This window comes from Gigantopelta aegis, chromosome 9, assembly GCF_016097555.1.
Source record: "Gigantopelta aegis isolate Gae_Host chromosome 9, Gae_host_genome, whole genome shotgun sequence".
In the NCBI taxonomy this organism is placed as follows: Eukaryota; Metazoa; Mollusca; class Gastropoda; order Neomphalida; family Peltospiridae; genus Gigantopelta; species Gigantopelta aegis.
Window position 1 is genome coordinate 73,068,266 of NC_054707.1, and position 23,737 is coordinate 73,092,002.

The window sequence follows — 23,737 nt, forward strand, 5'->3', positions numbered from 1 at the left end:
GATGAATGGAAATATATGGTGAAAGGGTTTCTGGCAAACCTATTTTGCCCGAATGTCACTTGTTTTTGTTCCTTTTTTTTTTTTTTTTTTTTTGAGGTGGGAGGAGGGCGACTGAGAATTTGCACCAACTTTTCACCCCTGTCTTGTACGTTTATGGCTACACCGTTTGAATCCGTTAGCGGCGGATTTACCAAATTGACTACCGATACTAGAATCTTATTGCGTTTGGTATATGAATTCTCTAGAATGGGGAACTGTATACAATGATTATTGAATGCATGCCATTACAGCTGTATATTTTCCATTGAATTTTATCCTGTGCAAGTTTGGATTTTCTAAGCTAGTATTGGGAGTGGTATTCCTATAGGCGGTGCAGGAGGTGGGGAGGGAGATGTAACATCCAATTGCAAACCTAGGGGAATGGCTGACCTCCAAAAGACGAGTAGCTCTACCTGATAGTATATCTTAAAAGCAATCACGGCTTTGTCTAAAACATCCTTTTGACGGCCTTATACAGAGAAAATGATGTACGTACGTACGGTATAGCTTTATCATATACTGTTACAGATTACGTTTGACTTTCATGGCCACATAACCATTTTTGAGTTATGGCCCAGGAACTTGAAACATTAACATTTGTTTCTCGACGTTTTTTTTTTTTTTTTTTTTTTTTCTTTCTTTCATTTCAATTCCTCACGATATTGCCCTGGAATTTTGATTACAGTTTTATCATGTTCTGTTACATATCGAGTTCGACTTGCATGGTAATTTACCAATTTTTTTTTTACCCTTGGCCCTTGAACTTTGGAGATATAAAAATTAGTTTTCCTTTTTTTGTTTTTTTTTGCAACGCCTGAAGATATTGAGGTGAAATGTTCTATATACATGTAATTTTATCATGTACTGTTATAGATCATTATTAACGTTCATTGCGATTTATCAATTTTTTTTATAGACTTGTGGCCCTTGAATTTAGGAGATACGAAAAATTGTTGGGGCCCGGTAGAGGACATGCATTGCTTTAGCAGTACTACAAGAATACATGTTTTATTTATTTATTATTATTACTACTACATTTTAGTTTTTTTTTGCGAAATTACACAGCCCCCACACCATAAAAGAATTTGTGTAAACCAAGACTTATTTCAGTAGGTACAGTATTTTATTCCAACACTGCTTCAAATTTAAAAACAAACCATGAAAGAATAAAACCCCAACTCGTATTTATTTGTGTTTGTGTTTAATCGATATTAAAGTGGAGAGTGCAGGCTATTGTTTCTAACAACTTGATGGTTGGCAGCACCGACTGGATAACTAAATATAATTTCATAACGTCATTTATACTGTAGCCTAATTTCATAACGTCATTTATACTGTAGCCTGTGTCGTATTCTATATGAGGGTGAAGCTTGCTGGCCCATTTTTTGTTAGATCTTCCAACATCTCTTCAGCTGTGTACTGGCTGTCATTGTCAAGACAGCCGGGATCCTTGTACAATAGGCAGGGGTTGAAAATTTGCTCCTCTCTTGAACACAAATTTTCGTGATTACCTAGAGTATGAATAGGGGGGAAGAAAAGAAGAAGAGCACTTTGATTAGTTAATTATCGGCAGTTGGATGTCTGATATTCTGACACCCACTCCAATGTTATATTGGCAGCAACGATCCTTTTATAATAGTTTATTCAGATTTTTCCACAGACAAAATACGGCCTTTGACATACCAGTTGTGATACAGGAAAAATCAAATGAATCCGCCAGGCAAGCGGATACCGACTGAGCCCCTCCCGTCCATCCACTCCCCCCATCCCCCCACTCCGCACACCAATATAGAGGGCTATACCAAACATTGTGGATGGAGGCGGAAGACTTTGTTCAACATTTACCGGCGTCGTGGCAGGCCATCGGTCTACAGGCTGGTAGGTACTGGGTTCGGATCCCAGTCGAGGCATGGGATTTTTAATCTAGATACCGACTCCAAACCCTGAGTGAGTGCTCCGCAAGGCTCAATGGGTAGGTGTAAACCACTTGCACCAACCAGTGATCCATAACTGGTTCAACAAAGGCCATGGTTTGTGCTATCCTGCCTGTGGGAAGTGCAAATAAAAGATCCCTTGCTGCTAATCGGAAGAGTAGCCCATGTAGTGGCGACAGCGGGTTTCCTCTCAAAATCTGTGTGGTCCTTAACCATATGTCTGACACCATATAACCGTAAATAAAATGTGTTGAGTGCGTCGTTAAATAAAACATTTCTTTCTTTCTTTCTTTCTTTCAACATTATCATTCGTCAAAAGAACTTTACAATTGTAAACATTTTTTTTTTTTTTTTTGCCGAACATCAGAACCGTACTTGACAAATTATATTGCCGCCTATATTGTGCTTTGGCCGAAAGTAACAACCGACACGATAAGCAGCCAACTGTCTTCAGTTAATAAATTTCGTGTAGGTGGTGGTTGACCGCTAAACGTACATTTATGAGAGTAATTATATTTTTTGGTTTCGAACAAAATTCAAATTATGTTACTACAACACCAGGACGACCCCTACCCCCTTAAACTCCCCAAATTAATTTCAGAAAGACAACGGTAATGGTTAAAGAAAAAAACAAAATCCCTCAAAATATATTTACAGAACAGCATATTCTAGTATCCCTTGAGACCAGCCTTTTACTTGGCCTTGTGGATGTCCGGTTTGAAGGAATACATATCAGCAGTAACACTAATACCTTAAACTATTTTACACTGTTTAATAATAATAGGGTTAATACCTCCTACCTTGAGAACGTTGAGAGAGCCGTACTGCTATTTCGATACGGGTTAATACCTCCTACCTTGAGAACGTTGACAGGGGCGTACTGCTATTTCGATACGGGTTAATACCTCCTACCTTGAGAACGTTGAGAGAGCCGTACTGCTATTTTAATACGGGTTAATACCTCCTACCTTGAAAACGTTGAGAGAGGCGTACTGCTATTTTAATACGGGTTAATACCTCTTCTCTTGAGAACGTTGAGAGAGGCGTACTGCTATTTTAATACGGATTTTAATATAGGTTAATACCTCCAATCTTGAGAACCTTTAGGGAGGCGTACTGCGGGTTGGTGGAGCAGCCAGGGACGTACCGGCTGTGGTCACAGTACAGCACGTTGGCCAACAGCAAGAGTCCGTCGTCGTCGTTGTTGTTGGTGTTCATCAGCTGGGGGACGCCGCCCAGGACGTTCTCCAGCTCCTCTTCCAGTTCTGTGTTCTTCTCCCTGTATTCGGCCAGCTGGAGCTGCTGCTTGTAGATGAGCAGCCGGAGTTCGTTTATCTGGAAATTAATCAATCAAGAAATGTTTTATTTAACGACGCACTCAACACATTTTATTTACGGTTATATGGCGTCAGACATATGGTTAAGGACCACACAGATTTTAAGAGGAAACCCGCTGTCGCCACTACATGGGCTACTCTTCCGATTAGCAGCAAGGGATCTTTTATTTGCGTTTCCCACAGGCAGGATAGCACAAACCATGGCCTTTGTTGAATCAGTTATGGATCACTGGTCGGTGCAAGTGGTTTACACCTACCCATTGAGCCTTGCGGAGCACTCACTCAGGGTTTGGAGTCGGTATCTGGATTAAAAATTCCATGCCTCGACTGGGATCCGAACCCAGTACCTACCAGCCTGTAGACCGATGGCCTGCCACGACGCCACCGAGGCCGGTTTAATCAATCACGCCACGTGTAGGATCGATCATGTCTATAACTTAGCAGTTTGGTCTTGTCTATGTAGTCATTAAAACAAGTATGGGGTTTTGACTCGGCTCATGATGTTCATATGGATTTTTGTAAAATAGTATTGAATGTGCAAAAAAAAGGTACAATGAATGCAGCTGTGTTAACAGAATTAGGAAGATTGCCTCTACATGTAGTGCGTAAAGTAAGAATTATTAAATATTGGTTGAAGCTTTTAGAAACGAATAATTGTATCTTGAAATCAATATATAATATGTTAGAAAGTCGGGAGTCTTAACTGACCACACCATGTAAAACATTTATTATTTTCTTTAGATTTGGAGATGTATGGTTAAGTAGCAAGTTGATAATCATGTAATATTTATAAAAAGAGTTAACATGCGCCTGTCGGATCACAGTATTCAAGAAATAGACAAATTGTTGAACAATTGACCAAAATGTAATATTTTACGGCATTTAACAGATTATTTTTGTTTACATTATTATCTGAGGATATCATTACCTATTTGTTATTAATATCTTATCACAAAATTTCGTGTTTCATCACACGAATTACTCCTTGAACAAGGAAGGTATTATGGAACTAATATAAATAGTCTATATGTACGTGCATATCTGTATATATTTCTGCTTTTATATGCCTGTAAATTCATATGACAATCCACTATTCAAGTGTTCAAATGTCATCCGGAGACGAATAATTCGAAATAATTTTGATGGTGGCGTTTCCAGTTGTTTTTATGGTGTTTCCAAGGTGTCTGTTGACCGGGGCTAGTAGTATTCGCGTAATACGCCATTCTAATAACGACTCAAATCACTGGGTTTTTTTTTTTTTTAAATTATTATTTATTTATTTAAATTATTATTATTATTATTTTTTTAAACTAGGTCTGTTCCAAAAATGAGTGAGGACGGTTGTAATATAGCATATAGGATTATTCGACCTGCAGGAAACACCGCTATTCTCGGTCTCTCTATTACTTGTTACAGCTTAATGTCAATCCAGTTTGGGAAATATGTCCGTTTTTTCTTCTTTGCTTTTTTTAATATCAAAATAAAAATCGACATAAATACAGAAATATATTTATTTATTTATTTATTTATTTTATTATTAGAATTATTTATTTGTTACTCAGTTGGTACTAGTATTTAGTATAATGAAAAGGTGGCAACGTAGGCTAAAATTACACTTTACCTCGATATTTAGACGTTTTGTACAAAACGTATTCTGACTGTATTTGAAATGCTAGTTTGTGTGCTAGTAGTTGCTACCTTTTATAGTGTAAACTGAACTGGAGTTCATACCTTGTTTTGTTTGGCACAGTCCAGTGCGAAGGCCTTTTCACGATTGTGTTGTATGCACATCAGAGAATCGAGAGTGGACCAGAGCCGCGGTTCGTCTGTTAAAAATAATAAATAATTCCAGTCTGTCGTCGGACCTAGTAGTATTCACTTCGCCTGAGAAGTTTTGCATACCACCTACATTATGTATATATTTAGAAAATACTACATGAGTGGCCGTTGGATACCATTTATCTTACAACCAGTTTTTTTAAAACATATCGGGCTGACGAGCGGAAGCGGGTGGAACCCGTTTGTAAGTAACGAGTTGTACGATAAATGGTATTTAACGGACACGAATGTAGTACTAATTGTATTATTTCCATTATTCCCCCCAATCCCCCCCCCCCCCCCCCAAAAAAAAAATACCCCAACAACAACAACAAAACAAACAAACCCTCCCCCCAAAAAACCCCAACAAACCCCCAACAAAAACAACACACACACACGCACACAAAAACCCAACAACACCCCCCCCCCCCCCCCCAGCTCAAACCTAACCCAGTTTTAAAATAATTTAAACGCCTTTTCCAACTAAAGCCTATGTACGACCCTAGCCACTATAGTTACATTGTGCGTCACACAATAATTTTCAGGTTAACGTGTACGTCACAGAGTGATCGATTCGACCGTGCGTTTTTTATTGGATAATATGGCATTGGTGATCAGCTCCAAGTTTCGCTAACGTTCTCCAACTATTTGACTGGTTCCCGACGTGGCCATTTGGTTTACCGTGAAGCGCACACACCAGTCTAGCGGACGTTTTTCGGCTCTTTTTGGCCGAACTCAGCCCTGGGGCCTAATTCACAAAGATCTCTTGGGCTCTGCTAGACAACAAAGCATCCTCTTTGTAAGTCTTTTAACATTGCACTACGAGATCGCAAAGTTGCGAGAGTTTAGTGAATTAGGTCCCTGGTCATCATCTAGCAGCAGCCAGTCGTATGTCTTTAAAATGTTTATCGCACGTATGTATGTTAACAAGTATGTTGACGAGTGTGTAAAATATTTGTTTAAAAAGGTTTATGAGTCTTACAGCGATGTGTCGGTGGAAAGTGCGGAGAGCAACAAACCTTTTTTGATCTTGGTTAGAATACCAGTGTCTGTGTGTCGTGTGCTAATGTTTGAAGCAGTCATTTTTTTTTTCATTTTAATTCGTAGGCTAATGTACACGTTTTCGTACCTACAAAATTATTTAGACAATTGAATTGAATTGAATGGATGTTTAACGACACCCCAGCACAAATAATACATCGGCTATTGGGTGTCATACAATGGTAAAAAAAATAAATAAAAGGTTAGGTTAAAAACAGTGTATAGAGCTATGCGGTGGTACATGAAATTTGAAATGTTAAGTCAACGATAGTGTAAAGAGCTGTACAAAATAATACATATCACATTTGTTATAAAGGTAAAATTCATGTTACAAATCAAATATTACACAAATGTAAATATAAATTTGGAATAAAATCCAGTTTCTTTTAAAAACTTTAGTACAAGTTCATGGTGGAATCTAAAGGATTCCACCACATCCCTTGCTTCGAATATATCGTTTCTAGTCTGGATCAGATGATTACACTCCACCAAAATATGGTGCACCGTCAGTGTACACTGACAATGCTCACACTGAGGTGGAGGATCCTTCTTGAGAATAAATGAATGGGTAATGTAAGTATGTCCGATGCGAGCACGACACAAGACTATTTCATCCCTTCTGCACCGCCTATAGGAGGACTGCCACTCTCAGAACTGGCTTAACAGAATGAAGCTTGTTCGCGACCGCGCCGTTCCAATCATCTTGCCAAGTAGAAAAGATATAATTATTTACGTGATGTTTGAGATCACTATAGGGAATACCAGCATTGCCACGTGGCAAAGTCAAAGCAGACTTGGCAGCACAATCTGCCTTTTCATTGCCTCTGATGCCAACATGGCTGGGTACCCAACAAAACACAATATTCTTATTGTTAATAGATAAAAAGATACACATTTCGTATCAGCATCCCAATTAAGGGATGTTCCAGCTTCATATATTGTAAAGACTGGAGACACGAAAGTGAGTCGGTATAGATTATAAATTTAGAGGAGCTAGAGTTTTTGATTTCCTCTAGGGCTTTAATAATTGCCCAAGTTTCGGCACTAAATATAGATGCCAAATCAGGCAATCTCATAGAGATTATTTTGTCTGATGGAAAAACTGTGGCACAAGCCACAGAATTCCCATCCCGTGACCCATCCGTGTAAATAGGGATGTAGTCACAGTATTTCTCTTTTATTTCCATAAAATATTGGTTATAAATAATTGGATCCGTGCAATCTTTCTTCAGTTGCACGAGATCCAACACAATTTTAGGTGGTTTTATGCACCAAGGTGGGAAAACAAAATATGAAGGTGTTTCCAAAATGTCTGAAAGATCAATGTTGGAAGCAGATAAAAGCTGCCTAATGCGAAGACCAAATGTGCAGATTGCATTTGGCTTCGCATCAAATAACTTCATAAATCGGTTGTCAAAGATAGCGTTATGGGTGGGGTGTTTTGGCATTGACGTTATCTTGGTAGCATACTGAAGAGACAGCTTTGCACGTCTAGCACCCAAACTAGGTTCGTGTGCATCGACGTAAAAACTTTCCACAGGAGATGTTCTGAAAGCACCAAGACAAAGCCTAAGTCCCTGGTTGTGTATGGGATCAAGCATCTGCAAGTAAGTCTTGCGTGCCGACCCATACACAACAGAGCCGTAATCTAGTTTAGATCTAATCAAAGATCGATACAGTCGGAGCATAACCTTACGGTCTGCTCCCCACTCTGTGCTGGCAATAACTTTGAGAATATTTATGGCCTTTAGTCCTTTCTTTTTAACATATTTTAAATGAGGTATGAAAGATAGCTTCCTGTCAAATATAATTCCCAGAAATTTGGTCTCATCGACCACGGGAATCGGGCTTTTGTCCAGAAACAGCTGAGGGTCTAGGTGGTGACCTCTTTTCTGGCAGAAGTGCATACAGACCGTTTTTGACTTTGAGAATCGAAAGCCATTGTCAGTTGTCCATTGTTGAAGCTTATTCAAACAAAGCTGCAACTGACGCTCAATGATACTCATATTGGACGACCTGTAACAAATCTGAAAATCGTCAACGTATAGTGAGCAATCGACACCAGGTTTTAAACACTGGGCGATGCTGTTAATTTTAATTAAGAATAGGGTAACCGACAGGATGCTACCTTGGGGCACCCGCATGTCTTGTGAGTGGGAATCTGAAAACGTGGATCCTACTCGCACTTTAAAAATTCTAGCTTTTAAAAAGTTAGAAATAAAATTTGGAAGAAGACCTCTTAGGCCCATGCCATGGAGGTCTTTTAAAATCCCATACTTCCATGTGGTATCGTAGGCCTTTTCCAAATCAAAGAACACTGAAACCAGGTGTTGATTATTGACGAAGGCCTCGCGACAAAACGTTTAAATTATTTAGAGATAAAATTATCCCTGGGTTACTACAACAGGCCCTAATCTTGCCGGCGAAATGAGCGTTTTCTTCACCGAAAGTCGCCGAGTTAGGATATCAACACATTGAATATACCAAAAAGGCTCTGTTAGTCGGAAACATCTTATAAGACAGTGGCGGATTTTTTTTATGGGGGTGTGGGGGGGGGGGGGGGGGAAGCTAAATTGTGCTCCTTTTTTTTTTTTTTTACGTTGGAGAATCCGAGGAATCCCTTCGGGAACTGTCACTGGGGCCCCCTAAATGGAATTTCTGGATCTGCCACTACAAGAGAAGCAAACTCTTATTTGCTATTTGATGCTAAAATACAATTTATTAGAATAACAGTGCTCGTTGAAGAAGCAAAGGTATCCGTAGAGATTCGTTCTAAGATCATGTATTCAGTTATGAGGTACGCTGAAACTTACAGTATTACCTCCAAGGTGGGAGAAGGTAGGGAGGGGTGCGTTAACTTTGGTATGAGCGAGTTCGACTACGAACCTGGTTGGGATTTTATAATCTCGGAAATGCCAGACTGAAGAAAGAGTGTATCCGCTTTTAGACTTCTCTCCGTCGTCAGCCATTCCTCCTCTTTTTCTTGTAAGAACGTCTACATTGGAAAAAACAAAACAATCTTGTTCAACAATGTTTAATACAGTGACACCTGCCTAAACCGGACCCATAACAAACCGGAATCCTGTGAACATCAGCCAATTTTCATGGTCCAGAATTTCCTATATTATACAACGCGACCCTCTAAATACCGTATTTTCTCTAATCGGGCGGCGTCACCCGGTTTAGACAGGTTTCACTGTAGTGTAGTACCAACATCAAATAATCCTGTTCTGTCAAGCGTCAAGCCGTGTAAAGCCGCCATACCAGATAAAAATGATTTATTTATTATTTTATTTTATTTATTTATTGTAACTGTCAGAGTGAGTCTCATAAATTTATAGTTTCCACAAACCCTAATATTTGCATGAGAACAGGAGCAATTTCATCAGACTCGACAAGCATACAAGCTAAATTCCATTTTACAATTATTTGGTTAATTAGTGATCTATAAGCAATAAATTAGTGGGTGCACTTTTGAATGAAAATGACTTTATGGTCGTCGTTCTAAAGTTTTAAATTATTTGGACGGTGATTTTGACGGTCTGAAAAAAAGAAAGTAAAAAGAAGCAGACGTGTAGATTAAAACAACCACGTGACAAGATGGTGGAAGGTTGAAGAAAATTAGCTCTGGTGTTTTAAATGATGTTGTTTTTTGGGGTGTTTTTTTGTGTGTTTAATACAATTATGGTGTAAATTAATTGTATATACGTGGTATCTGACAAGATATTCTCATGCCTCATGCCAGTAACGAAACAAGGGAATAAGAAGAAGAGGGAGAAGCAGAAAGAAAATAACGACAAACGGAAGCAAAGGACAACATGGCGTCAGCTTCTCAGACCAGCTCATCCAACACACAGTCGCAAGGTTTGTTTAATCCTTCGTTGACTCTCTCATCGGAATATGGTAACCCAACTTACCAAGTTTAGCCTGTGTTACAGGGACAAGCGTTACAACAGCATCCCCAGATTCCACCATGGACTAATCAGGTATTTCAGAAACTTAATGAAATATCGAATACACTTCTTGTCAGTTCACAAAAGACAGCCAAAATAGAAGGCATTGAGCAACGTTTACAAGCTATTGAACTTAATGTCAGTGATTTTAAAACTCATTTGCATGACAGTAAGAAGAAAATATCAGAGTTAGAAACATCGATAAACTTTGTAAATGCTAGCTTTGAAGAAGCCCGTACGGAAAGAAAGAAAATGGCGGATGTTGTTGATACTATGAAGGAAGAGGTAAGCCAGGTTCGGAAAAGTTTTGACGATATGGGCAGCTTTCGCCATGACTGTGAAGAGTTGTATGAGAGTGTGTTAGACATTCAGACACGATCGATGAGAGACAATCTGATTTTTAATGGGATTGAAGAAAAAGACGACGAGGATACCGAGCAGGTGTTACATACATTTCTCAAGGATCAGATGAAACATGAAAATACTTTTCAGTTTGATCGTTTGCACCGTCTCGGTAGGAAAACAACAAACCCATCTAGGCCGCGACCCATTGTTGCCAAATTTGAACGATATAAAGGCCGAGAAACCGTTAGAAGAAGCTCAAAAGTTTTGAAAGGGACTCATTTCGAAGTCGGTGAACAATTTCCTCGCGAGATCGTCGAACGCAGAAAGTGTCTGTGGCCTAAGTTTAGTGAGGCTAAACGAAAAGGATTCCGTGCGTCGCTAGTTGCTGATAAACTTTTCATCGAAGGCAGGCGATGGTACCCAGATAGTGAACCACGAGATGGACACAACACTTCGAACACTCGCAGCCCTTTACCTATCGATCCTAACAATCCCAACAAGCGAGCTCGCAACTACTCCTCCCCGAGGGAACAGCGTGCCTATGACAGCCGGGGGATCAACGCTGGCGATGACCAAACTGCATCGAGTGAGGAATCAAAACTACGTCGTGATACAAACACGGTGAACATTTGTGACTGTAAATATTGTATATTTAAATGTTTGTGATTTAAAAACTAGATTGTATATACCAGAATTTTAAAACTTTATTAACCATTATGATATTTTATGCTTAGTTGAAACCAAACTTGATGATATTGATAATATATATATATATATATATATATATATATATATATATATACCTTGTTACACGGTATATACAAATAATAGAAAACTAAAACCATGTGTAAAATCCGGTGGTATATGCATAGCTGTTAGAAATAATTTAACTACGCATGTACATGTTCATCAAAATACATCTGAGTATGTATTATGGTTTGATCTTAAAGACACCATATTATCTAGAAATTCATCTAATATCATTATAGGTGTTGTATATATACCGCTTGAAGGATCTCCTTATTTTAATAACGATACTTTTAATGTTTTACATGGTGAACTTAACAACTTATCTAATGAAAACAACATTCTTCTCATTGGCTATTTTAATGCCAGAACGCAGTCACTTCCAGATTATGTAGTTTGTGACACTGAAACAAATAACACAATAGAATTTTCAACTGAATTATCTAATTTTCTGAATGAACCCAACAACTTGTTAAACATAGGAATTTCTCTAGAAAGAAAAAAAATCAAGATAACCGTAGACCAAATAGTCATGGATATAAACTTATTGAATTTTGCAAAAATAATAATATGTACATTGTTAATGGAAGAATTGGTGATGATAAATATACTGGTAAAACTACTTGTAAGGGAACCAGTGTTGTTGATTATGCTATAGCCTCGTTATGTGTATTAGAGAAAATTATAAACTTTAAAGTTCTTGATTTTGAATCGTTATATTCTGACATTCACAGCCCACTAATTATTTCATTGGATGTTTCAATAACTGGTCAACAAGAAGACGATCTTGAAGAAACTGAACTAAAGTCACGAAAATGGAATAATCGTTTAGCTGACAACTACAGTGAAAACGTAAACAGAAACTATCAGAACTATCATCTCGGACCTAGATCAGCTAAGTGAAGACTTTTCAAAGGAACAGCTTAACGTCACAGTGGACACTATCGGTATTTTATTCAAGAATACGGCAGTGAATACCTTTGGCTACAAACGAAGTAGTATTAGACCCAAGCGCGGGAGTAACAAGGCATGGTTCGGTAATCAATGTAGATTACTTAGAAGAAAATACATGGAGTCCAGAACAGCTTATAAGACTTCGAATACAATGGATAAGAAACGACTTTTAAATGCCAGTAAACGATACAAGAATGTAATATTAAAACATTTAAGAAGACATAAATGGAAAACAGAACAGAAACTCACAGATCTCAACTGTCATGACCACGCGAGCTTTTTGGAAACTTTTAAAAGAAAAACAAAGTGACTGCAATTTGCCACCATCAGAAACACTTTACCAATACTTTAAAGAAGTAAACAGCAATATTGACACAACTCTCGAACCAGACTTTATTAAAGATTTAGAAAGTAACTGTATCTTAGATAGCCCTATATTACAAGAAAAAATACTTACAGTTGTTAACAAAAACCCTTAAGAATAACAAAGCTTCGGGTCTCGACAACATAATTAATGAATATATTAAGCAAACTATTGACTGTATGATTCCTGTACATGTCAAACTTTGTAATTTAGTATTTGAAAACGGTATTTTACCTGACTCATGGTTAGTTGGTATAATCAAGCCAATTTATAAAATTGGTGATAAAGATGATCCTGAAAATTATAGACCTATTACATTACTTTGGAAAACTGTTTACTGCCGTGTTAAATAATAGACTAAAAGTTTATCTAGAAACGAATGATATATTATCTGAAGTTCAAGCAGGATTCAGGAAAGATTATTCAACAAATGATCATGTCTTCACACTATATGGACTAATAGAACTGATGAAAGCACCGAAGAAAACACTTTTGTTTGTACTTTTATAGATTTTAACAAAGCTTTTGATTCAGTTTGGAGAATTGGACTAAAGAATTGAGATAAATTACTTTAAAAATGGTATAAATGGTAAATGTTTTCAAGTAATTTATAATATGTATCAGAATATCAAATCTTGTGTCAGCGTACATAATTCTGACAGATTATTTTCCCTGCTGTGTTGGTGTAAGACAAGGTGAAAATGTATCCCCTTTGTTATGTTCCTTGTTTCTTAATGATATTGAAGATACATTTAAAATGAATGACTGCCATGGCATAGGCATAGGCGAATTATTCAGTGATTCTTTAATCTATACGTCAATTGTTCTTTTTGTTTTACTCTATGCTGATGACACTGTACACCTTGCAAATAATTACCAAGATATGCAAAACTCTCTGAATATTATTTGATTCGTATTGCACGAAATGGAAACTTTTGGAAACTTAACAGTAAATTGTAACAAGACAAAGGTCTCAATCTTTAGTGGGAACAAGAAATATGACAAAAAGGTGTTTTACCTTGGAAATCAAAGCTTGATAACGTAGAAAGTTAAATATAGGGTTTTGAAAATTTGTCATTAACTGAAAAATGATGTAACCAGTTTATAAAATTGTTATTACCTGTGAGAAAATCTACACCGTTGTATATATTATATGGAGAACTTAGACGTTACCCGGTATATATTACCGTAAAAATAAGAATGATCATTTTCTGGTATCGACTAATTACTGGAAAACAGTCCAAGTTGTCATTATTGGTGTACACATTATTACTGAATGATGTTAATAATAAATTTTATAATCACAAATGGATTATGTATGTTAAATCTGTTTTAGATAATATTGGTTGTACATATATATGGTTATCACAATGCAATGCTATTACTAGAGCTTCCATGTTGAAAACGTATATTAATACAAAGCTTACTGATCAATACTTACAATCATGGTATACTTATATTGATAACTCATCCAAAGCTTCAAATTATAAATTATTTAAAAATACTGTTGAATTTGAGACATACATCACAATTATAGAGAGAAAACATAGGTGTCCATTATTATGCTTGAGATTATCAAACCATAATCTTCCAATTGAAACGGGCAGATGGAAAAATGTACCACTACAAAATAGAATATGTTCATTGTGTAATAATTATAATATCGGAGATGAGTTTCATTATAAATTTACATGTTTATTTTTCAAGAGTGAAAGAAAGCGTTACTTACCATCTTCTGTCAGTCCAAACCAAATATATATAAATTTTTATAAATTATTCAATTCTAAGAAAGCTGGTGTCCTTAGAAAACTTTCTATATTTTGTAATCTAATTATGAATACTTTCAAATCATCTGACTGATATTCTGTGTATTTGTTTGTATTTATTAGTATGTATTTGTTGTATTTATGTACACCCACCATCTTGTTACAATTATATTGACTGCTGTATGTATATATATCCTCATATGCCGTAGACTACGGCCTGAGTGTAAATAAAGTTCAGTTCGGTTCAGTTCAGTAGACCAACTTTGATGCCACGACCGTGAGAAATATAATTAAATGCCCACCACCCATGGGACTACGGGTTATGGTTTTGTATGATGTGAGACGTGATTGTCTTGAATGAATAAATTAATTAGTGAATAAACAAAACAAAAAAACAGAGAGAAGAAGGTAAGAATATGAATACCGTAGTTATTTTATGCCAGGTACAACGTTGTCATTTAAAAAAAAAAAAAAGTAATAATAATAAAGAAAGAAAAAAGCAGAATGTGTTTATTTTATTGGGGGGTTGGGGGGCAAACGGATGTTTTACTAAGGCTGAAAACTCGGGATAGTCCCATTAACTAACCCTAAGCTTTCGTACACCCACCTGTACAGACTTGAGTTCTGACTTGAGACGTTTAACGACGTCACACAGACGTTTCGTGCGATCCTTATTTCGCTGCTGCATGTTTTCTAAGCGTGTAGATTCTTTCATAATTTCTGAAGATTAGAAACATTTTATCAAAGGCCGTTCTTTTAGCTGATACCCCCCAAGCCGTTCTTTTAGTTGACAACCCCCCCAATCCCCCCAAACAAACAATAAAAAACAACAACAAAAAACCAAAACAAACAAAGAAAAACAACACAACATGCACGTGCGTGAGGGAGAGGTATGCTTTAGATCGATAGTTATACGCGTCTATAGTCATCACATGATTCTGTTAAAATGGTTTTTGAAAATAATTTCAGTTTGGTTTGACGTAAGAAGAAAAGTGAACGTGTTTTGGAAATAACAAAATTTACTATTTTTGTGTGAAATTTACAGATCAATCAGCTGAGAAATAAATAACTTGTAGTAGATTCTATAGTATGAAAAAAGCCTTTCCCTGCGGAACGGACTATTACATTATCACAGCGGAGAAGGTATTTATTATTACTAATTTTAAGATTTTAATTTTTATTAATACTTCAGAACGGAAATTTAATTATATATAGCCTATATATTATCTACAGCATTTGTAATAGTTGACCATAGATGATTTTATTTTATGTTGTATATCGTTGGTTCTTTAATTCGTGTAACTATATGCTGGGTAAGGCAATGATTTAAGGCTCCCCAACCTTGACATTGTCTATTTGATCTGGGGTAATACACACACACACCCCTCTCCCCCCAAACAACTATATATATATACTGGATTGTCGTTAAGGATTCGTTTCGTATAAACTGTATATTGAGAAACAATTTCATTATTCACCCCAGCTCTTTACACTCTGTTAAAAATGTTTGACATCCAATAGCCGATGATTAATTAATCAACGTGCTCTAGTGGTGTCGTTAAACAAAACAAATTTTCTTTACACTGTTTTCACAGTATGTTTGTATTGACCTTCGTTCATATGTACCGCTGTGTGACGCCCAGTAGCTGATAAAACAATCATGCCATTCAGTTCTATTTACGTCTTCATACGTCGACTCGACTTATTATTATTATACACTAAAGGTTCAAGCACGTTCATACCTATTACTACCTGCAGTATATATATATATATATATATATATATATATATATATATATATATATATATATATATATATATCTGTTGCAATGGTCGGGCAGAAAGGTGCGGTGCAGTTGGTGTTGTAGTTTAGATTAAAATGGTAGGGGTAGGATTAATTGTTTACAATATGTTTTAGTTTCAGCAAATAAAAGATTATCAACCCACAATTTAGAGCGCATTGATTTATTAAAAGAAAGGTACGGATCGAAGGGGAGGGTGCTGGCGTGCGCACCCCCCTCCGGCATGTCAAAGTGATCCGAAGAAATCTAGTGTTTAATAAAAAGATTGTTTACTTAAATTTAAAATTTTTAGTTGGAGACGTAATATAGTGGTCAGGTCGATGTTTCTGGGGAAGGATTGCCGTATAGATAATGCATGTTAGTGTTTCACTCCTTCCTAGAAAAATTCCGCATCCGCCCTTGGCGTCTGTTTTTTTAAGATCAAAGGAATTGCGCTCCGTCCAAGATCCAGAGGTTGACGTTTCTGTTAATATTGGAGATCGGCCAGACTAATTTATCGATCGATCAGATGGGCAGTCGTTTGATCGGACGACGAACTCCCGTCCCAACCATGTATATCAAGGGCTGTGGTATGTGCTGTCTTATCTGTGGGAAAGTGCATATAAAAATCCCTTGTCGCTAATGGGAAAATGTAGACGTTTCTTCCAAAAGCTATCCGTTAAAATTTATATCCAATGTTTCACCAATAGCCAATGATTAAGAACTGTTCTACTGGTGTCATTATCCAAAACAAACTTATCCGTCTCGGTGGACCCATATATTTCTGTTCCAACCATGATCGGTACATGTATCTCAAAGACTGTGTTTGAACTTGTCTTTGCATGCCGGAGATGTACACATTTTAAACACCAAAAAAGTCTCTAATGTTTTCATTTTTGTTTCTTTGGGAGTGTGTTAATGGACAAGGGTGTTGATAAATAAAAATTCATTTCCTTTTATTTTCTTTCCAAAATCAAGAAGACGTCAGCTCTTATTATAGACCGTGGGCCCACTATACCCCCCCCCCCCCCCCCCCGGGATTTGTCAAGATGAGTATATCTTTGATGCCTATCCATAGACATATTCAAATCAGCTTGTCTGCAGGCAATCTGTTGGTGGGTGTGTCTGTAGGGCATGTTTGAGTGTAGGCACCCTATTTATTTTTAACAGGGCAAATTTCTGATCATGGTGAATGTTCCACATAATTTTTGAAAATAATTCTGGACTATATCACTGCTTTTACTTTAAAGCTGGGTTACTGGTGAATGTATTCCACCAAAAAATAATACATTTTTGGCATCTGACTAAGCATAGTGAGTCAATGAATTTGAAATGTCCTGAGTATTACAAACATAGTATATGAAAAAACTGCATGGCAATGTTCAAGTTAACATCCAGACATATTTTGAACTGGTTTAAGACCAAATTATGAATGCTATTCATGCTAAATTACATGTTCATAACAACAAACCACAAAGCAATGCAATATATGTGGTATGGATATAGTACCGGGGGTATACTTACCAGCAAAAGTTACACAGTTCCTGATATACGTAATTCTCTATGTACATGTGTATATATACATACTGTACCTAAAACATTCTGATCCTTTTATTATTGTATTGTATTTAATATCTGAAGGCAGCATTACTTAAATATGGTGCAGTACATGCTGTCTAAACCATTTACATGGATATTTTTAATATTTTTATATTACACACAAGTCTTACAAACATAAAAAGTGAATTTACATACCATTCTAGGCAAGTCTGCATTACATATACAATATATCTGTCTCACAACAGTTCATCTTACAATAGCTAGGTATTTTGTTGCTTTTTGTAATATTTTAGAATTGCAGTTCTATTTATATTATGCTTAACTTATGTTTTGGTGTATATAATTGATATCTACATAGAATATTGTCATCAGGCAAATATCTAGCACTATAAAAATCTAACTTTCATTCCCAATTCTCAATCATTTTATGTGACCCAAATACGATATATGTGAAGTTTACAATTTTCTATTTCTACATCCTTCCTTTTATTCTATTAAGTAGATGTTAATAACAATTACAAAACAATGTAATATGAGGTATGAATAATTATATACTTCTCAAAATAAGTTACTAGTAAGCAATGCCAGAAATGTATTAATTTCTGTGTATACACATACTTAGGATTGCCTGAAGCTTTTATTATTAAAAAAACAAATTGACCTGGCTTTTTTCTATAACATATTGAGGCTTCATTAGTCAAATATGGTTAAGTATATGGAGTTTATATACTATGTTCACAAATTTATGAAGATGTCCCTCTGTTCTTAGTACCAACCAATTATAAGTACCTTTCCTCGGCATGTGTGTTAAAACATTTACAATTCATCTATCTCAAAGAAGCTTGTACTATTTAAATTGTGCTTAATTTATGCTTAGGTTTATATAATTGACATCAGATATAGTCATCAGGCATATCTAGTACTTCACTTTCTTTCCTGTTTCAATCTTATCATCTGACTCAAATATAATGTCTATTATGTTCACAATATCTTTAATTTCTTATTTTGTCCTCTGGGCCTTTGCTCTTGTTCCTCCCTCAGTATGTCGACAGCTCTTGTTATCAGATCACAAACCATCCAATTCAGCTTCAGTATTTCTTTGGACATTTCTCAGCCATTTCTATGTGGTTGAGGAATACCCTGGACTTTGTGATATGACTAATACCATATGAGACCATGGCAATTTGCTCTCTTCCAATCTGCTCTATTGGTACAGCATATTTTCAGGGAATATCTACTGGATGGAAGGTTTGCAACTAATCCACAGTAGCATAATAACAGCATTCGTGGTTTGGCACTACATTTCTCATGTGAAAAGGGTTCTTCCAAGCCACACTTGATCTAAGGAATGTCTACAAAGGTCTTAAGAGACTGGAAGACTATTTAAATGAAAAAAAGAAAACTCTGCCCTCAGCTTCTTGGGAAGAGGGTTCTATTTGTGAGACAAAGTACATGTTTCAAACGCAAACCATGTCCGAGGATGTTGTAAAGTGCACAAGAAGATGCAGAAACAAAGATTATACTTCAATGTCTGTACATTGCTGCCAGTTCACCATCCCAGATACGGACATTTGTATTCACTCAATTTGGCAACAAGAGGTATCTTATAGATGTGCACAGCATCATTAAGGATGCAGGGAAGACACCAACTAGCAATTCCAGCTGTGCTTGCCATTACTGGCTATGATACCAACAGTGCTTTTATGCAGAATGGAAAACTGGAGGTTTTGAATATTCTCAAGCAACGCCAAGACTTCCTTGAAATGTTGTTAGCTCATGGAAGTTCAGCAAAAATTGATGTTCATATATTTAAGAAGCAGATCATTTCATATACCTTTTCTATGGGAGTGCAGGTGCGAATAACATACAAAAACATCATGACTTGAGAAATATCTGGAAATGTTTGTTGCCAAACCAAGGATGATAATATTGAACTACAGTAGAGTATAAATCAGCCTTCTCCACTCTACATGTATGTATTCACTGAGAATGCTCTAAGAATGCACATAAAGAGAACAAATTGCCAAGTTGTCATTTGGTATCAGTCATGCCAGGCATACCAGGCTATTCCCCAATCAAATTGTCACATGGCTGAGAAATTTTAGAAGGCACACTAGAGATGAAATAGTGATATGATACCATGAGAGCTGATGGACATACTGATGGAGGAACCAGAGTAGAGTCCGGAGAAGGAGAATACCAGAAATTGTGAACATGACAGGCATATTTTAATTGCATGAAAATGCAAAGGAATATGAAAGGAAGTCAAAACTTTCCTAGACATATTTGATGTAGAAACTAATTATATACACTTGAGCATAAGTTAAGCACAATGTAAATATAAATGCAAATCTAAAAATATTACAAACACAGACTAGTATGAGATGAACTTCTGTGAGATAGATGACTTGTACATGTAATGCAAAAGAAATTATGGTAGGTACACAAAACTCATGCTTTAAATTTTTAACACTAGTGTTTAGTAAAGAGGGACATATTCATAATATTGATGCACATACATGTATATTCAACAAAATTAATTAAGGGCTAGTAAACTTTCTTATATTATAATATAATTCTTTGTTACTGTCATATTATTTTAGCATGTTTTGGTCATATATATGGCTTCTATACATTGTTTCAGTAAACTTTTACTGGTTATGCACACAAAAAACACTGGGTTTTTCACATACTTATGAAAAATATTGAAATGAGCATTAGGCAAGTATTTGTTACACATTTGTTCAGAATGTTTTTTGTCATTGTGTTCCCTCAAAATTGTTATTTAAGTCATTAAATTTAAGAACATGCCAAAATGCTGACAACTTTCAACGGAAGAAGTTGTATTTTCCCCCATATTTAAAGGAAAATGCTAAAATATTAATTAATTTTGTTGAGTATAGTATAGGCAGATATACTGAACCATATTTGAATAATGCTGCCTCAATATATTAAATACAGTGCAATTTTTAACAGTAAAAGGTTCAAGCAGCCCAAAATATGTGTAAATATAGAAAATAGTGCATTTCAGGCATTGCTTAACTTTTGCCGATGAGTATATCATTATTCATACCACATATTGCATTGTTATTTGGTTTGTTACTATTAACATCTAGTATAGGATGAATATTATTAATTTTGGCCTTATATCTGTTAAAAATTTATATGGATGACAAATTTATCACTATATTTAATTTTTCGATATAGTGTTTTTGGAACACAAAATGTGCAACGGTACCCCCATTCAAATGGCGATATTTTTTTAATCCACCAACATTTTTGCTTCAGACAAGCAGATATTAAATTCATATATAATGAGGTATCTAAAAATACTTGTCTCCAAAAATCCCGTGGGGGGGGGGGGGGGGGGGGGGTTTCGGTATCTGGCCCATGGACTATTATATTGATGTAGGTCAGAATTATGGTAGGTACACAAAACTCATGCTTTAAATTTTTAACACTAGTGTTTAGTAAAGAGGGACATATTCATATGTAGGTCAGAACGCTCGCCAGTGGTGCGATGAGGAATCTTTTATATGCACATTTCCACAGACTGTTTACATTAATTTTAATTAACTATAGTCCGTCCCATCCTTCTACAAAAGTGTTTTGTTTTTTTTGTTTTTTGTTAATAATTTCAGTTTGGTTTGACGTAAGACGAAAAGTAAAAGTGTTTTGCAAATAATAAAAAAATAAAAAAGACCCCCCCCCCCCCCCTAACTATTTTTGTGTGCAAGTTACAAAATAATCGGCTAAGAAATAAATAACTTAAATAGTAAATTCCATAGTATGAAAAAAATGTGTATTTATGTATGAGATGCATTGTAATGCATTTATGTGTTGAACACACTGCGCAGTGATCGGCAATCCAAATAAACATATTCATATTGTACGGACTCGTTTTCCCCCGTTCCAACTAGTTACGAAATATGCATTTCAAGTGAAATTACGGTGATATATGCTACATGTATTGTGTACGAAGCCAAAACAAAGGTGCGGAAGGTGACTGCCATCGCCCTTATTGCTTCACGACTGACATATCAAAGGCGTGGTATGTACTCTCCTGTCTGTGGAAAGAACACATGCAAGATATCTTACTGCTTTATCGACAGGAACTGTCGTGCACCACGACTGGTATATCAAAGGCCGTGGAATTTACTTTCCTGTCTGTGGGATGGTGCACATAAAAGATCCATCGCTGCTAATGGAAAAAATTTATTGGGTTTCCTCTGACAACTATATGTCATAATTACCAAATGTTTGACATCCAGTAGCCGATGATTAATTAATCAATGTGCTTTAGTGGTGTCGTTAAACAAAATAAAAATCTTATCGGCAGGAAAAGCCTATAGCCGCGTTCACACTAACATTTTTAGTCCGGACTAAACGTTCACACTAACACTGTTTCAGGTCTAAATTGATACGGACTAGTTTAACCCGGACTAGTTTGTTACGACCAAAAACATCGATCCAGGCTCGGACTAAATGTCGCAGTGTGAACACTCCTCGGTTCCAGGTTCAAGCTAAATCGTAATTGTATGGTATAATAACGCTTCACACGGGTATTTTGTGTGACACACAACTCATAACCTGCAAGACTCCCTTGATGGCAATTCGACCATTAAAGAAGCAGAAAAATCTTTAACATTTTATTACGAAGCATTCCCTTTTTCTTTCTCTCTACCGACTGTCGAAATGCCCTTAAATGTTAGACACCAAAATAGCCGTAGCTTAAAATGTGCTGAGGTATCTTTAAACAAATATTCCTTTCCTTTATTATATAAAAAATAGCAGTGGATTCCCTTTCTCTCTACCGATTGTCGACAAAATGTCCTTGTTAGACACCAAATAGCCGTAGTTTAAAATATGCCGAGGTGTCTTTTAACAAATATTCCTTTCCTTTATTATATATAAAAGTAAATACCTATGAACATATGTCGGTGCTGTCTCCACGATTCCGACACGTCCCCTGCCAGATTGCGAGCGTTCTTCAAGGCCACGTCGAAGTCCTTCAGACCTACACAGTTCTGCACAACAAGATCTTCATTTTCTGCGTGAAACATCCGAGGACACGATTCATCATCCACATCATCATCAACATCAATAGCGCATTCACCATCATCATCACCATCACCATCATCGCCATGTACCTCTGTATCCTTCTGGTGTTGCTTGGCTGAGGCGCCGCCGGGGTTGCTCTTTGCGTATTTCCCACAGATGGGTAACAGCGACGAGAGACAGTCAAACAGATGGACAACTTGTTTGTCCAGGTTTTCCATCACACTGCGGGCTGCCTCCGCCGTCGGAGACGCACTGCAGTCGCAGGAGCACTGCGACTTGATGGATTCGTTCGATTCGCTTTCGCGATGATAGTTGCGCTGGATAAAAATCGAATCGAATACAGCTGGCTCCTGATCTCCGGAATCCCTTTGCAGGGAGCGCGGAACGTTCGCAAGGAACGGTTTTGGCACCCCGATGTCCAAGATTTCTGCTCGTCTTTCGTTCTTGTCGGCGAATCCAAACCTATCAACGGAATCGGCGAATCGTTCCTCTTGCGAGCGACGCATTCCCTCGTGGAAAATGTTACTCTCGCTTCTCACTCGCCTGACGGAATACTCCGATTCCAAAAGGTTCCCCATTTCGTTCTCGTCCAGCAATGAGCTTGAGGATACCTCTTCGACTGCGATTCTATCGAGCGAGTGTTTTCTTCTCAGAAACAACAGGCTGTCCACTTTAGCGATCGGGTGATTCTGATCCGTGCTCTGAGCCGACTCTGTCAAGGAAGGATCCGCTTCCGGATCGCCTGCTTCATCTTCTTCGGTATCACTTTTGCCAGCTTTCATAATGGCCTCCGATACGATACGGTCAGAAATATCTTCTTGTGATTTACAGTCATTATCATTCGAATTGAAGTCTCCGTTAAACATGATGTTCTTTTTCATTTGTCGATAAACCGCTACTTGGCAGTGAAAAATTCCAATATGACGTCATCGGCTGACAAATAATGACGTCATTGACTTAAGTTTGACGTTCTCAACAATGCATCGTCTTCAGTCGGGAAGGTAAGCCATAAGGTCCTACTTTATAGGAATTTTGCT

At 36.9% G+C, this 23,737-nt stretch overlaps 1 protein-coding gene across 1 annotated transcript; it reads right to left on the bottom strand.

Annotated features, from left to right (window-relative positions):
- Positions 1-1,223: 1,223 nt before the first annotated feature.
- On the bottom strand, positions 1,224-23,625 carry LOC121381870. The gene is made up of 6 exons (XM_041511256.1): positions 22,564-23,625; positions 14,906-15,018; positions 9,056-9,164; positions 5,042-5,136; positions 3,059-3,308; positions 1,224-1,550 (listed from the first exon to the last, which is right to left on the bottom strand). The coding sequence occupies exons 1-6, from the start codon at positions 23,579-23,581 to the stop codon at positions 1,393-1,395; spliced, it is 1,743 nt and encodes a 580-aa protein (XP_041367190.1). The 5' UTR covers positions 23,582-23,625; the 3' UTR covers positions 1,224-1,392.
- Between the last annotated feature and the right edge of the window lie 112 nt (positions 23,626-23,737).

Excerpts from the sequence above, each read along its gene's own strand:
- LOC121381870 (XM_041511256.1), bottom strand. The coding sequence starts at position 23,581 with ATGAAAAAGAACATCATGTTTAACGGAGACTTCAATTCGAATGATAAT. Across the intron at positions 15,019-22,563 it reads GCACCGACATATGTTCATAG|AAATTATGAAAGAATCTACA; the intron begins GTATTTACTTTT and ends TCTAATCTTCAG. Across the intron at positions 9,165-14,905 it reads CAGAACTCAAGTCTGTACAG|ACGTTCTTACAAGAAAAAGA; the intron begins GTGGGTGTACGA and ends TTTCCAATGTAG.